Source organism: Hevea brasiliensis, chromosome 6, assembly GCF_030052815.1.
Source record: "Hevea brasiliensis isolate MT/VB/25A 57/8 chromosome 6, ASM3005281v1, whole genome shotgun sequence".
Taxonomy (NCBI): Eukaryota; Viridiplantae; Streptophyta; class Magnoliopsida; order Malpighiales; family Euphorbiaceae; genus Hevea; species Hevea brasiliensis.
The window spans coordinates 6,751,035-6,767,675 of NC_079498.1; the positions used below are offsets into that span (position 1 = coordinate 6,751,035).

Sequence of the window (16,641 nt, forward strand, 5' to 3'; positions counted from 1 at the left end):
AATTTTTATACATTTCGATTTAATTTGATTTCTAAAATACATTAATCTAATTAATTTAATTGTAACATTTTGATTCAGTTCAATTTAATTTAAATCGAATGCTTAGGTTAATTATGAGTACATTCAATATATTTAATTTGTGAAGCTCCTATATATATTAGTTGAAGAAAAAAAGTACATATATCCATATGCAGGTTTCATAAAAATATATCAAATAATTTTTTTTATTATTTTTAATATTTATTATAATTTACGTGTTTATTTATATGGGTTCCCATTCCATATAACTTGATAACATGAAATCACAGCTACACCTAATTAATCTATAAGCTGGCTGCTCAACCTGTGCGGCAACCAACTCAGGGCCGAAAGGAATCTGCACAGTAGGCATTGCTTTCACAAAGAATATGCACACAATGGCATTCCCAGTCCACTGAAATCAACCATTACTCAGTGTCTTCAATGATGGCACCATGCATGCATTGACATGGACACCTTTTCAAGCTTCAGTCAACCTCCACTCTCTCAACCGTAAGAATACTTGCATCCCATGCAAAAGCACAAACCCCGGCAATAGTCCAATGCGTTGATTGGTTGGAGCTAACTCGCTTAGAAAACTTTAAATTCTTGGTTGGTATTTTATCTTTTTTTTTTTCAAATTAAAAAAGTAATTTATTTAATTTTTCATTAAATAGTTCATTCCCATAATAATAAGGATTTATTTGATATTGTTATTAAAATTATAATTAAATAAATATTTTTTAAATATATTAATAAGAGTGTTTAAAAATAATTTAAAATTAAATTTAATAAATTTTAATCATAAAAATATTAAAATAATAAAATATTTTTTCTAAATTATTTTTTTATATAAAATAATATTTTTAAAAAAATAATTTTTACCCTCTAATTGCAATGCCAAATACAACATAAGTTATTTGGTGAAAATTTTTTAATAGCATAATGGAAATTTTCCCTTTTTTATTAATTAGATTAATCTTAGATATGTAGCAATATAATCAACTTAAAATTTTAAATTTATAACTAAAAATATATAAATAAATAAAAAAAACTCTACTATAGCTGGACCAAATAACTAAGTTTTAAATTTATAATATAATATGGATAAACACGTACTCATTTTATCTTATATTAAAATATTTAATATAAAGATAGTCAAATTCAAATTTTAAACCTTTTGATATCGAGAAATTGTTCTATCTAAATGTTTAAGTTTATATTCGAATACTTCAAAAATAATTTTATATTTCTCTACATTTAATTAATAAAAAATTATAAATATAAATTTATTTATAACACTTATTATAATTTTAATCAATATATTATTTATTAATCGGTTAAATGTATATATACTGAATACTCTAGTAAAAATACATGTGAAATCACAAATGCTTCTGATCACACTGCTGGGTGAGCCCTTTCAGAAATACTAGTAATATATTCACTCTTCAATACTGGATTTCTCGATGACCAGTTCCAAAAAAGATAGCAACTTTTCATATTAAATGCATATAATGCAGTCAATTATTTCCTGGGTATTAATTCCAAAGCTAAGAGCACCACACATTCCACAAAATTAGATGCTTCTACCGATATTTATTAAAGAATTAAAAGAACATTTGAGAAAAAAGTTACATTTTCAGTTTTCAGGAAACCAGCTTTCTCTTACCTCAAAGCTTGGGAAGAAAACCAACCAAAAAAAAATTTCAATGCTCTGGAATACTTTGCCAAAAATCCAGCGGCCTTCAAAATCAAGATTTCAAGTTACTCTGAACATTACTGGAGTAGTCTACAACCTGTAAGGTCTCGAGTTCGAGATCTTAATAGAAGCAAATAAGAAATAAAAAAAAAATCAGACTTACAAGTTAAGGAGGTACCGGAAATAAAAGGTCTGGCTGGCTCATCCTCGGCAATATATGGACTGCCACAGCTTCAAATCCCGGCGGCGTCTCCAGTATCCATAACCTCACTGGCATCGCCACCACATCTAGTACCACAATCCCACCATTGTTACTGCCACTGCAAACGACGCATACTCTACCACCACCTGCAGCAATCTGTTGTGCTCCTATAAGCCTTTCTGACTCCATTATGTACTCCCAGTCATCCCTCTCCGGGTCATATTTTTTTAGTGCACCCTTGATTTCTTCTACCACGTACATCACCTCCTCATCCATGGCTGCCACAGGACCTTTCCACCCAGCAAGCATACCCTCTGGCATGTCCTCCCAAGCGTCCTTCTCAGTGTCATAAACTAAACCTTCTTTCGCCGCATGTCCTTTTACATTCACCATACATAGTTTCCCTCTCCACCCTACTGCATCAATGGCGTCTCTACTAAATCTTCCATCTTTCAATCCTTTGACCTTCTCCCATTTCCAAGAGCTACCCTTGCTCCTGGTCGTCAAACAATGACCGGTTACTGCAGCTGTTTTTTTGTTGTGCAAGAAATCCCATTTTTCCACCGACTTCGCCACATCGGCAGAGAAATAAGACCCGATCCCACTCCCCACATAGATGGCGCCATTTATAGCACCGGCAGCGCACCAGCGGCGCGGTGAGGCGAGTTGGGGGCCAAAAACCCATGTACGAGAGAGCGGATTGAAAATGAGAGGACGAGACAGGGCTGGGGAAAAATTGTGAGCGGTGGCAGCAAGGAGGATTAGGTGGCCAGAAACGGAGACAAACTGTATAGGTAAGTAGCGGGAAATAAAGGATGGGTGGCGGAGGAGGAGACGGAGAGGGGGGTCCGGCGGTGGAGGAGGGAGAGAAGCCCACCTGGAGGAGATAGGATCAAAGTTAAAGAATTGAATTGAATTAGTAAGGTCACTGTGATCTGTGCGTTTAGAAGATAAGACTGTGTAAAGAGAGAGGAAAGGAGGGAAACAAGGGGAATAGATTAGTCGGCTCCATGAAAGGCAAACGGAGTAAAGCAAGGAAGGGTGAACACGGGAGAGGCAAAGTTCAGCTATGTGGTCAGGCAGACCAGGGATCAGATCAGATAACTCCTGACGGTGGCGGTGGTGTTTGGTTAATGTTTGGCGTTTGACGGTGTTTCTACAGGCGGATACAACCGCTGTAGTCTGATTGGGATTGGCCATTGGAAAAGAAGAAGGGACGAGGAACAATGAAGGTCCATAAATATGGACATGTTCTAACTTTATTATTTATTTATTTATTTATTCATTTTCTTTAATTTTTGTTTTCTTGCCTTAAAAGAGAAGGACCTCTAATTGATGGTTTGGACAAGCCGTGGATTTTTTAATACGTGTCAAGTTGAAATAAAAGGCAAAAGCTCGGAATTGGACATTTATAAAAAAGCAATAAAATTATTTAGGGTTTCACTTTCTTGATTTAAGAAATACAACGTTTTATTTTTATTTTTATCTTTTCCACCTTTTTGCCTTTGGCCAAAGCAGGGTGGAGAGGCATGCCATCCATGAAATCTTGGTTTTAATTGAAAAATTAAATTTAATTGATTTAATTTAATTTTTAATTTATTAATTTAATAATATGCACTTTTATCTGTGAATACATTTCATAATTTTATCTAGTCTGATTTAATTTGATAATTTACTTATTTAACAAACTTATATTCAAATCTTTACTCTATGCTTGAATTATGGATTGAGATAGTTTTATATTATATGATTACTCTATATGTTTATAAATATTATTTCTAAAAAATAGTGATTTGGGTTATAAAATGGTAATTTTCAAATCATCATTTTACCGTAATTTTTTAAATTATCAATTTAATGATTTGACATGATTTAAAATTTTTATTTTTTCATTTTATCCCTGCATAATGTATAAAAATTTAATTATATAGCTTAACCGTTATATATTTATAAAACATATTTAGTGATTAATTAAAAAATATAAAATATATTTTTAATTATTATTATAATAATATTATTTATAAATTAATATTTTATTTAAATAAATATTTTAAATCATTTATATATTTAAAATAGTAATAAGGGTATTTTAGTAATTTTTATATTTATTTTATCATACTATACTATTTAACCAAATAAAAAAAATTATTAAACCATTCTATATCATAAAAACAGGTTAATAATAAAAATTATATTATGAGATTCATATTCAAATTAAACTTATACTTCTTCCTTTTGCTCTTATCTATCACTTTTTTAAAATTATTTTATCTAAAATTATATGTCACTGTGAAAAAATTAATGTATATTAATTAATTTCTTTTAATTTTACCTTATCTAGATTAAATACAATTATTATTTTTATAATTTTTTATAACTCATCTTATTATTTTTATTTCTCTTTTTAATTAAGTGAAATAAAAAAAATTAAATAAATTACAAAGAATTTTATTATTATTATTATTTTAATCATCATGCAAAACCCTAAAGATCTGCACATAGTTTTTTCCCAATGCAACTTTTAGGGTTACCCTTATTAAATGCCCAACATTTAATAAATTAACCCACTTGTTTGGATTGCAATTACTATTTCATTTATGCTTCTTCAATACACAGTCCCCAATTCACAATGTGAATGTATTTATTTTATTATTTTAAAAAATTAATTTTAAACAATGTAAATAAACCAATATGTCACTTTAATATTTATATTTTTATAAAAAAATTTACAAAGTATATATTTTTCCACTCAAATTTTTTTTTTTAAAAATTCTATTGACCAACTTCAAGTATCCTTCAAATAAAATTCATTCAGAAGCAATTGGATCCACTAGTGTATACTAAAGGTTGAGGTTGTGCCCCTTTTACTCTGCCACAAAAGCCTTTATATATTGAATGGTCTCTGTCTGGTGATGTTGTCTTCTCTCCAAAACTCACTTGGTCCATGAGTTGCTAAATATCTCCCTCTTCCTCTATGTAATTAGCCTATCTTAACAAGTGATAGCAAATGATAATAAGAGATAACAATTATTCTCGAACTCGATTTAATACGCTTTGAATTCGATCAATCTTTTATGATTTTTATATTATGTGAAATTGAGATGGAGAAGAGATCTCTAATATTAAGATTATATTTAAAATTTATATTATATAATAATAAATTTAAAAAAATCTCATAAAAAAATTTACTCTACCCCAACTTGATGAAAAAGATCTCTTCTCAACCTCTATTTCCAAAGAAAAGGCCAAGTTATGGGCAGTTGAAAACGGTGGGTCAAACCAAAGCGACAACCACATAAAGGTTCGGTTGGCGTTTACCAATAAAAAACTGAACAATTAATTACAAAAGGTTCGGCATGGGTTACATTTTATTAAAAAAAAATTAAACAATAGCCTCTGCTTTTATCAAGAATTAAATAAGTGTAAAATAAAATTTAAAATTATGTATTATTTTTAATTAAAATATAATTTTGGAATAAAATTAAAGAATGTAATGAATAAAAATTATTTAATTAAAATGATTTTTTAAAACTTATTAAGAAAATTTAAAACTTTTAATATATTTATAATTATAGTTAAATTTTTTTTATTGTCGTTAAATAGATTAAATTGAATTTAAAAAATAAAAGTAAATTATAATATGCTTTTTAAAGTTCTATTTGATTAATAAAATAATGTATTGATTTAAATTTTATATTTAAATTTTTTTATTTATTGTATAAAATATATTTATAATATAAAATATTTTTTATTTTTATTTTTAATTGAAATTTTATATTAAAAATTATTATAATGTGATTATTTTACATAATTAACAATTAAAAAAAATTACAGTGTGATTACTTTATTATTTTATAATTTTTGAATTGTTTCTTATATTAAATCATATTTTAATTAAGAAAATTAATTATTTAGTGTAAAATCTCAACTAAAAATAAATATAAAATATATTTTATATTATAAATATATTCTATATAATAAATTAAAAAATATTTAAATATAAAATTTAAATCAATAAACTATTTTATTAATGAAATAAAATTTCAGGACTATATTATAATTTATCATTATTTCCTTAAATTTAATTTAGTTTAACTACAATTATGATAATTAACTAAATTATAATGCACATAAAAAAATTTTAGTTACAACTATTAATACTTAAAAATTTTGAAATTTTTTATTCAATAACTGTTATTTTTAATATTTATTATTAAATAAATTTAAAAAATAAAATATTTTAATTATTTTTTATAAAAATAAATTTATTTAATCTTAATTAAAAAGTTTTAACTTTCAGATTTTAATTTAATTTAATTTTATTTTATTTTGTTTTATTTTATTTTTAACTTTGAATCAAACCATATTAAAAACTGAACCGGTTAGCTTGCGGTTGAGCCAAATGAAATCGAAAGACTTTTTAATTGGGTGAAGGGTAATGAGTGGAGTGGATAGTGTCCCTGCACGCGGAGCAAGGAAGCGTGGGTTTATGACAAAAAGTAGCTTTTAAAGGTGTGCGCTTTTTAAGAAGCGCTTAGCCGCTTACCTACTACTAGCAATTGGCTGTGCTTGCCTGCTTGGATAACGACATTGCCAATTAGAAATTACTCCAAAAAGTAGACGCCGTCGTGGCCCGGCGGATAAACCGATGTTCATGTCGGCTTTCTTTCTTTCTTTCTTTCTTCACATTCACCCCCACCATTATAGAAAATTCTGTTTTTATTCCTTCACTTGCCTTTTTTTTTGATAACTTTGAAGCTTAATAGGTGTCTTGATGCTGCGAACTACGCAAATCATGTTCAATTATTAATTATTGGATCTGCAAATTACAAGGGACCAACGTTTTATTTTCATCTCTTTAATTTTAATTTATTTTAAAAAATTTTTTAACTTTTAATTTTATTTTACAACTTTTTTAATTTATGATAATAGATTTTAAGATTAAAATAATAATAAAATTATCTTTTTACTTTATTTTCCTTTAACACTCCAATCATTTCAATTATCATTCGGACCTATTACAAAATTATTAAAGCTATTATAATAATTTACTTTCTATAAAGAATAAAGGTTAATTTATCTTTCATTAAAAAATATTAAAATTACGTTTATAGTTAAATAAAGAGATTTTTTATAAAATAAAATTAAAATTTATTTTAGTAATAAATTTAAATTAAATAATAAAAGTAAAATATAAAATAAAGTTAAATAATGAATTATAAAAATTATCAAAAAATTTGAGTTCCAATTTATCAATTATTACTTTTTTATTAGGATCAACATAATTACTTAACTGTATTAAAAGTATAGACATGAAGAAAATTCTTCTACTATAGATGGAGCGAGCACCGGGCCAAAGAGGGTATTGGGCTCCTTATAATTTTGAAAAATTTTAAGGGTATATTAATAATTTCACTCCTTAGTCTTAAAATTTTTTTAAAATAACTGCATCACTCATTCTCACAGCTTTGCTGGCAAAAGGGAACTCATTTTTTTTTTACAATTTCTCACCTTTATCTCACTCCACCTCTTCCTTCTTTTTTGTCGATTTATATTTATTTATATATATTATTTTTATAAATTATATATTTTAATTTGAACCCCTCGGTTGAATGTATAGCTCTATCACTGTCTTTTACTATTATAGATTATATAATACCAAATAGTTATATAACTCATTTAACATGATTTGATATAAAATAAATTTTTTTAATATTCTCTCTACTTTTAAAGTTTTTATATAAAAATTAGGGAAAAAAAATAGATATCCTTATTTTTATAAAATAATACTAATAATTGATTAAAATATTTTCATATTTTATTAGATAGAGAAACGTGACGAGAAAAAGATAAATGCATTAAGAATAATAATAGGCAATAATAAAGTTAGAAAAAAAATATTGATTTTTTAATTTTTTAAAAAAATCAAATAAAGAGGGACAATATTTTTTTTTTTTCAATATCACTTGAAATGGGGGAGATAGTATAATTTAACATAACTCTACTAATTTAACATGATTTAATACAATCCAACATAATTAATTTGACACATTTTAACATGAGTAACACTTTTAATCTTTGTTAAATAATATGTTATATAAAATTTGTACAATAATTTTAATCATGCATAAATTTATTGATATGTAAAATATAAACTTGACATTAAATAAACAAGTGTCACTTCAACATTTAGCTAATTAATATTTCCAATTAAAAAGTAAATAATTATAAATAATATAATTTTAATTTGTTACATAAATTCATAAATTAAATAAATACTAACTATAATAAAGCAATAATACATAATCAATTATTAATTTGAGTTTAGAGTGTGAAGTTGCTAAGAGTATGTATAATGAGTCGATAATTTAAATGGTAAGTGATTAAAATTAATTAAATTAAATATTATACTTATTAATATAATTAAATAAGTATAATCTACTAAAATTTAATTTTCAAATCAATATTTCAATGTTTGTTAGATTATATTTACGTATATCTTTAATAATGTTTTTAAATTTTATATCAAAATATAAAATATTTAAATTTTAAATATTTTTTATTCTCAACATTTGCAATTAACATATAAAATAAAAATATTTTTATAAATAAATAACTATCTTCTTAATATTTATGAAATATTAATTATATATTAAAAATAAAAAAATAACCATTTTATAAAATTTCTTGCATTACTATAAATAAAAAAATAATAACTAAAAACGTCTTATTTCGTGGACTAAATATAAATTTAATTTTTTTAAATATTAAAATATCAATATTACTCATATTTTTAAAATTTTAATTAAAAAATTTTAAATTAACTAGTCATTAAATCAACGAATCACTAGCTCAATCGCTGAATCACTTTTTTTTTGTTAATTTTTTATTTTGCTAAATAAAAAAATTAGCTCATTTTTATGTTTAAGTCGATAATTTAATGAACTAACTCATTAAAAAGAATTAATAGATCAAAATAAATTAATAAATTATGAATTGACACGTTATATAAATAATAAAATATATCATAAAATATATCAAATCATGAGTTCATGAATTTTAAGGAAAATTTTATTAAAAAAATACATAAAAAAATAAGAAAATTAGTGTGAATGTTTTAGAAAATATTTTGTGTTGCCATTTATTGACCTCATCTGTGAAACTCTCTTTATATAAATGCACCGTTTCCTAATTTCCTCCAACGCATCATCGTTTTGCATTCGTGACGGATGAGGATTTATCAAGTCAGAAAAGAATGACGTTACCACGGAATGGCGTCGTTTTACGTCTCTTAAAATTTTGCACTTTACAACACGAAAACGTCACCGTTTTCTCTGTGCAAGTGCCATCCTCACTCTCTGAAAGAATTCTACGAACCAGAGATAAGTGCTGGAGTCCATGCCCGCTAGCTTCTGCGATCTTAAAAGAGAGAGAGATGGGTTCGTATAGATGTTGTGTGCTGGTGTTGTGGGTTGCTGTTATATTACAGATTGTTTCATCAAAAGAGCAACTGAGCTCAAGGGAATGTGAGGATCTGGGTTTTACAGGCCTTGCTCTTTGCTCTGATTGTAACACTTTTGCTGAGTATGTCAAGAATCAAGGTAATTAACAATCGTTTCCCCCTTAGTTCTTTGATTGATTTATATCTTCTGAGTATTCCATTAATGTTAAACGAGTGTCTGTTTAGTATTGAGATGGAAACTGCAATTTCTCAAGAAGCTGTTTTTGGATATTAAACGACTGTTTGAAACTGATTTTAAGCTCTCAACTGCTTTGGAGAATATGTCATCAACCCATTACCCATGTCAAATTAATTTTTAATAGTTTTCCATATGCTTTTTAAGATGGTTTACCCCTGTTGGGAATCCCAGGTCCCAAAGATACGAAGTAAAAGTGCAATATATAAGTGGTTAAGTTGTAATATTAACTTGACTAATTATTTTGATGTATAAAGCAATCTTATATAAGCCCAAATTAAAATGAATTGATTATAATTTGACCGACACTCTCTCTGAATTTAACACCCTCTACTATCTAGAACAACGAGGCAAGATTGACCTGAATTATGGTGTGAATATTGTAATAATGTGGGATTCTCAAGTGAGTTTCTTGATTTAGGTTGAGAATAGAGAATTTTGGATGGGAGCAAACTATTTGCTTCTTTACTATATGATATGTGGGAGTTTAAGATGTTTTTTTAGACTCTATTTGGTTTGAGAGATTCTCCGAGTATTTCATTTATAAAGAGATGTCATTTCATTCCAAGTGGGCTGGAATAGCATTGCCGCAATGTAGACAATGTTAGTGATTTTATATCAGATTTCTTGATTTAGGTTGAGAATAGAGAATTTTGGATAGAAGCAAACTATGTGCTTCTTTACTATATGATATGAGGGAGTTTAAGATGTTTTATTAGAATCTATTTGGTTTGAGAGATTCTCTGAGTATTCATTTATAAGGAGATATCATTTCATTCCAAGTGGGCTGGAATAGCATTGCCGCGATGTTAGTGATTTTGTATCAAAGGAGATGAATGGAGTTAATGCATTTTTTGGAAAGAAAATTGTGTTATTTATTTATTTTTAACCCAAATTTATTACTTATTAGCTCAAATGAAATACTAATTGGCAGAGCACTGTATTAAACTCGTCTCCAGGACTTTACTTTGATCAATTTAGGATAGTTGCAGCACTTGGAGAATCCTTTTTTTGTGCTTTTTAGTAATTTAATTTTTCTTGTTGCTTCTAGAATCATGAATAAGATGCCTTAGTTTCAACATTCCTTCTTCATGCACTTTTTCGAAATTTGTTGTGCTTCATAGTAGCTTGTTAATAAATAACCAAAAATTTCTGGTGGATTCTGGTGCTTTCCCAACTAGGAGAATCCTTGCAAAATATAGAGAAGCACCATAAAAGTGGGTGCTAAGCTGTTCCTAGCTCGCTTACTCTGAGGGTTAAGACAATAGCCAGTAGCTAGTTGGTACTTGGTAGAGACTAAAATATCTAGAGAGGAAAGATCTCATTGTCTTATCCTTAATGTTACAAGTATTATAGGAGTTGGTCATATTTTCTAATATTATAAACAGGTCCTCTGTGGCCCTGTTTGGCCTGTGGGGGGCCTGGGGTGCACAAACTCTCAGGCCCCTGCAGCCCCAAACTCACTCTATATCCTTAAAATATAAACTCATCTTCACTGATAAATTTTATTCCTGGAAATGACTTTGAAAGGAGACCTGTTTTGTATTAACAACATTTAAGTTCAATGTTACAAGGGTTTCCCATTTGTTATGGATTTTGGGTTTGCAACAATCTAATTCTTCTCTGATGCTGTCATCTAAATACCCTATTCACCAAACAAAAATGTCTATTATGTGCTCTGAACTTTAGTCCAAGAATGTTGGAAGAAGCAAATTGAAATAAAATACTGATAAATCATATGATGTCTGCATTTGTGATAAGAAGAATATTTATGTAATTTGAACTCATGACCTTCAGGTCACAATGAAGAACCTTACCATTGCTCCAAGGCCAACCTTGTGAGTTGTGACCAATGACCAAGGATGAAAGAACTTTGGATTTTTACTTGAAAGAATTCTGTTTAATTCCCATTTGAATAGTGGAATTAATCAGTGTTTGCCTATCTTCATTAATTCTTGTTGTCATAAATTAAATTGATGAAAACATAATCAGTGACAAAGTGCAAAAGAAAGAGTGAAGAGCACTTCCCTAATACTCTTGACTCTCATAATAACTTGGTGGATGTAATTTTAGTGTTTGGCTTGTCCTAGTGGTTCATTTTGGAAATGAGACCTAGCACATTAAAGATTTGATTTTTTATTAGTTTCTTTGAGGAATATTCTTGCAAGACAGCCTCTTCTTCTTTTTCTTCTCTCTCTCTCTCTCTCTCTCTCTCTCTCTCTCTTTGTTGGAGTGTTTCCGTAAATGTTTTAGAACTAAATAACTAACAATTTCCTGTGACTTCAAAAATATTATAACATGTAAGCATTTCTAATTGTGATATAACTTGTGTCTTGATGTTTTTCCCTAAGATTGGAATTGACAATATTACCAATGAGTTTTAGTAAACTCAATTAGCATGATACAAAAATTCCTCAATTCACACTTGCAGACAGATAAATGTTGTAATTTTCATCTGCTAACATGGTTTATTTTGGTTGGAAAACTACAGAACTGTATGCATATGATATATGCTCTAGATAAAAATTCTTGTCCGCATATGCATTAATGCATGCGTGAGATATTGAGATCTGTCACCTTAAGGTTAAGGACATAATCTAATGTTGCATTTTTAATAGCATTACAAAATGTGTGTGCTGTATTATCTTTCGTAGATTTGTTAAAGATGCAGTGCTTGATTAGATCCCTACACATGGCTTGTGCACCTCCTTGGACATAAACACCAACTAAAGGACAGGGTTGTTCTTTGCACTGGGATAAACTAATTATATGCCACAAGTGTTGTGCTGAATATCAACAAAATAGCTTTCTTTCTATCTTCTGATTTTTCAGCATGGCTGTTGGCATTACTATTGTCGAGTCCTAACTTATGTTGGCATGAATTACTGCTACATCCATCGAAAAGGCCTTGTTTTCCTTCATTTGATTATTTAGCCAGGTTGTTGGTATCCTCTGGATAATCATAAGGACATGAATCCCATGCATATCAAAGTTGAAGTTTCTATACACAAGTCAAAAAAAAAAAAAAAAAAAATTCTGTGCCATACAGAATCTCACAGATTGCATGACACAAGCAGGGAAACTTATCTAGAAGACGTTGTCAAATTGTAATAAGAAACTTGTGACTGCTGGACATATATTTTAATTATTATACATCGCAAATTTGCTGAAAATGATTGATAAAGTCAGTGTTAAAGCATGTCTTGAATTGATACAAGAGGACTCACATTAATGGCAAAATCTTTCTATGGCCCAAGATGAATCTTCCACAATCTTGAAAAAGAAGATTCAATCTTGAATGAATCTTTCAAATATTTGACTGAGGTTTAATTTATCTTTCCTGTTAAGAATGTGGCGCCAAATATGCTTTAACATCAAGCACAATTTATGGCTATAAATAGCCATCATTCCAACTGGAGAGGCAAGGCAAGGAGGAGTGGGTGTGAAAAGAAAGAGCAAGTGTGAGTAGGGTGAAGTGAGTGAGATTTGGGTGTAGTGGGTCAATGGGTTGAGAGAAATTCAATTGTCTTTGTAAATCTCCCAATTTCTTAGTGAAAATTCTTTGATTGTCTTCACCTGTGGACGAAGGCCTTATTGTCAACCATATTGTTAGATTCCTGGGGATGCCATTTCCGCAACAGTCAGCATGTCAAAGGCTGTACCTAAGTTGACAAGAGATTGAATGATACGATAATGGACTCTACTCTTTGGTAGATATAATTGTGCAAGTAATGTACTTATTTACTAGACTCATGTTTGCTTGTGGACAAATAGTCTAAAAGAAAGTTTTGGTTTCAGAGTTGGTGTCTGACTGTTTGAAGTGCTGTACTGAGGATTCCGACGACTCCATGAGCAAGGTATTCATAATGTTGCAACTGTGATGTTGTGAAGCTCAAATTTATTTCTGAATTACATATAATCATTATTTCTCCCACATTCCTTGCTTGCATTTCTGGTAATATATTCCCATACTCATGCTATTGTATGTTTATCCTAATTAAATCTGTCTTATGATAGCATTTCCAACCTGCCGAAAGTTGGCGTTTGATGAATTTCAATTGAACTGTTTCATAAATCTAATAATTTTGCATGCTAAATTTTATTCCATTTCTTTTATATGTTGTCGTGACCATTATTGGATGGTGTCCTTGTATGGCATAATACATTTTTAGATATGTTTATTTAATCTGTGAAAAGCATGTCTTCTTAATCATAAAATAGTCACTGTACATGACTTCTTGTATGATACAATGAGAAAATATAAATAGTGGGTTTGTTTATATTAAGTTCTTAGATTGATATGAATAGATTCTGTTCAACATTATTATAAGGAATTTAAATTTGTGCAATTGCAGATTACTTATTCTGGTGCAGTACTGGAGGTTTGCATGAGGAAATTAGTGTTCTATCCTGAAATTGTCGGTTTCATTGAAGAGGAGAAGGACAAGTTTCCTACTGTTAAAGTTCAATATATTTTCAATTCTCCTCCAAAGTTGATCATGCTGGATGACGAGGGTAAACATAAAGAAATCATTAGGTGAGCTGCGTTTATGTTATATTTAACTTCTGCTAATGCATAATTTGGATTAAAGATAATCACTTAACCTGGCTCATAATATCTGAGTGTAAGCGGTAAACATTCTCTAGGTTCAAGTGTATCATCATATCTTTCTGCTTGCCTTATGCAACCTCAAGGATGCTATGCCATAGTTGCTAGAATGATGAAAACGGTACACTTGTACATATGCACCTATACCATAACCCCACCTATCTTCAGGTACTAATTTGGAACCTTGCCCCGGACATCCTGAATCAAGTCACATAACCCTTTTTGCCTAGCATACAACAAAATACACCTTGTCAATTATGTAGAACAGCTTAGCTGTAATATCTGATGAAAAGGAGATTGTGTTGTAGAGGCATTTAAGCATGTAACTGGTGTGTGCTTATGCGTGCGTAAAGTGCAATGGCAATTCACTGAAGACTTGTTTTACCTGTGCAGAATTGACAACTGGAAACGTGAACATGTTTTGCAGTTCCTGCGCGAGAAGGTTAAGTCAGCTTCATACTAACAGAGTGTTTTGGTTCTGTTAATCTCTCCTTTGAGTTGTCTTTCATTAATTTTTACTCCAGTTTGATAATCAAATCTGACATAAGTTACTCTCTTATTTTCCTCTTTATATATGATGAGTTGAGAGTGGATTCGGTTTGATTCAGTTCAGGGTTCGGTTTTTTCCTTCTTGGAACTGAAACTGAAAACATTTAGAATTGAATTAAATTTTTCTTGATTGGGTTCATTGGTTTCGATTTTTGGTTGTCTCGATTCTTCGTAACTTCATTTATGGGAAGTTTTATTTGGTGCAACCGTTGTACATATAATTATAATCATTGATTATAGTGAAACTCACCACAAACGTTTATAAGGAAATCGTTGTACATTTTTCGATTTCATTTTCATTGTGTAATTTTTCCATTTATAGGGTTTTAGATTGTGTTAAGTTGACAAATCTCAACTTACATAGTATTGAGCTATAATCATTAAGTTTTGAAATTAAATTATTATATTCTAGTTTTCCAAATCAGCAGAGAGCTTGAACAAAAATGTTGACGTGCAAGCCATAGCCCTCCTTCAGTCCCCCTTACTGCAGCCATAGTTGTCCCTTTGTTGTTCTTCTTCTTCCCTAGCCCTCCCCTAGTATCCTTCTTCTTCTTTCCCATCCCCATCTCTGCCGCAGTCCTCCTTCTTATTCATCTTCTTCCATTGCAAAGTAGTAGAGCCACAAAGGAATAGTAAAAAACACAATAACAATAAAGAGGTCTTGCAATAATAGAGCTAGTAGTCACTGTTTCAATTCTGCAGCCATCATGCATGACAAGATAGCTTTCTCATCCGATGCCCTCTACGCTGCCATGCATAGACCAATTTCAGAGTCTTTCTCTTCGGTGAAAATTTGGAAATTTGGGAATTTACTATTAGTGGGTTTGCTGAGTTTGCAAATGCCCATTTAGCTGTCGGATTTGAATTGCATTATTAATATTGGTGATGATTTTCATTTAAGTTGTTAAGTTTTGTGAGATTATGATTCGATGATCAGCCAAAAGATTGAGAATTTAAGTGTGCTAATTTAAGTGAGCCAGAATTTTTGGTCAATGAAGGCAAAGATTTTTTTATCTTCATGTATTTATAAAGTATTTGAATAAAATATTTTTTATTTATAAAATATGTAAATAAATAAATATATTTTTTTAATAAAATAAGTCAAAATTTTAATTAATAAATTTTATTTTGAGATGAAATGTACAATATTCAATTATATCATTCATTATATTTTATAAAAATAATTAATAAAAAATAGTTATATATTTATTTATATATTAAATATGAATATTAATAATTGATTATTCATCAATTAAAAAATATATATAATTTATTCACATTAAATAAGTTTTTTTTTATACTTTAGTTCTTGCACTATGATTAGGTAATTGTTAAATGTAAGAATCGCATTAAAGATTTTTAAGTTATTTTTTCAGTAAATAATTAAATAATACTAAACTTTGATATATTCTAATCAAATTTTGACTATTATGTATCAAATCTTATATAGACTTAGGGGAAAATTTTCAATAGAAACATTGAATAAAATTCAATATGGGCACTAAAGAATTATATATATATTATAAAAAGAATTTTACTGAAACTATGAATATTTTTTCTAAAGAAAAAAGTAAAAAAGTTTCAGTAGATCAATTGAGACTTTTTGGATAAAGTGCATGAGTGAACTTATCTATTTGAGCATATATTTAATTATAAGTTATATACAAATATAAGTGTATCTAAATTTATATAATTAAATAAATTAACATTATATAATGTTTCTAAAAGATATTAAACACATGTTATCCCACCACCCACAACAGAGATATATATATATTTTTTTTCATTTTTCAGTTTATAGATTGGTGTTTGATTGTTGATTTGGTATAAATTGAATTTTTTTTTTTTTAAATTTCTATTTCTA

At 28.7% G+C, this 16,641-nt stretch overlaps 2 protein-coding genes across 2 annotated transcripts; one reads left to right on the forward strand and one right to left on the reverse strand.

Moving 5' to 3' along the window:
* Positions 1-1,587: 1,587 nt before the first annotated feature.
* Positions 1,588-3,172, reverse strand: LOC110657581 (F-box/kelch-repeat protein SKIP25-like). The gene is made up of 2 exons (XM_021814823.2): positions 1,899-3,172; positions 1,588-1,817 (listed from the first exon to the last, which is right to left on the reverse strand). Exons 1-2 carry the CDS (start codon positions 3,120-3,122, stop codon positions 1,773-1,775), a joined length of 1,269 nt encoding a protein of 422 aa, XP_021670515.2. The 5' UTR covers positions 3,123-3,172; the 3' UTR covers positions 1,588-1,772.
* Positions 3,173-9,177: 6,005 nt separating this feature from the next.
* LOC110645613 (uncharacterized) lies at positions 9,178-14,916 on the forward strand. Its single transcript, XM_021798829.2, has 4 exons — positions 9,178-9,523; positions 13,418-13,476; positions 13,975-14,156; positions 14,622-14,916. Exons 1-4 carry the CDS (start codon positions 9,178-9,180, stop codon positions 14,689-14,691), a joined length of 657 nt encoding a protein of 218 aa, XP_021654521.2. The 3' UTR covers positions 14,692-14,916.
* Positions 14,917-16,641: the final 1,725 nt, after the last annotated feature.

Bases quoted from the DNA above. Each gene is read 5' to 3' on its own strand.
- LOC110657581 (XM_021814823.2), bottom strand. From the start codon at position 3,122: ATGGCCAATCCCAATCAGACTACAGCGGTTGTATCCGCCTGTAGAAAC. The intron at 1,818-1,898 runs GTACCTCCTTAA...GAGACCTTACAG, and splicing joins AGCCAGACCTTTTATTTCCG to GTTGTAGACTACTCCAGTAA.
- LOC110645613 (XM_021798829.2), top strand. From the start codon at position 9,178: ATGACGTTACCACGGAATGGCGTCGTTTTACGTCTCTTAAAATTTTGC. The intron at 9,524-13,417 runs GTAATTAACAAT...TTTTGGTTTCAG, and splicing joins TGAGTATGTCAAGAATCAAG to AGTTGGTGTCTGACTGTTTG. The intron at 14,157-14,621 runs GTGAGCTGCGTT...TTACCTGTGCAG, and splicing joins AAACATAAAGAAATCATTAG to AATTGACAACTGGAAACGTG.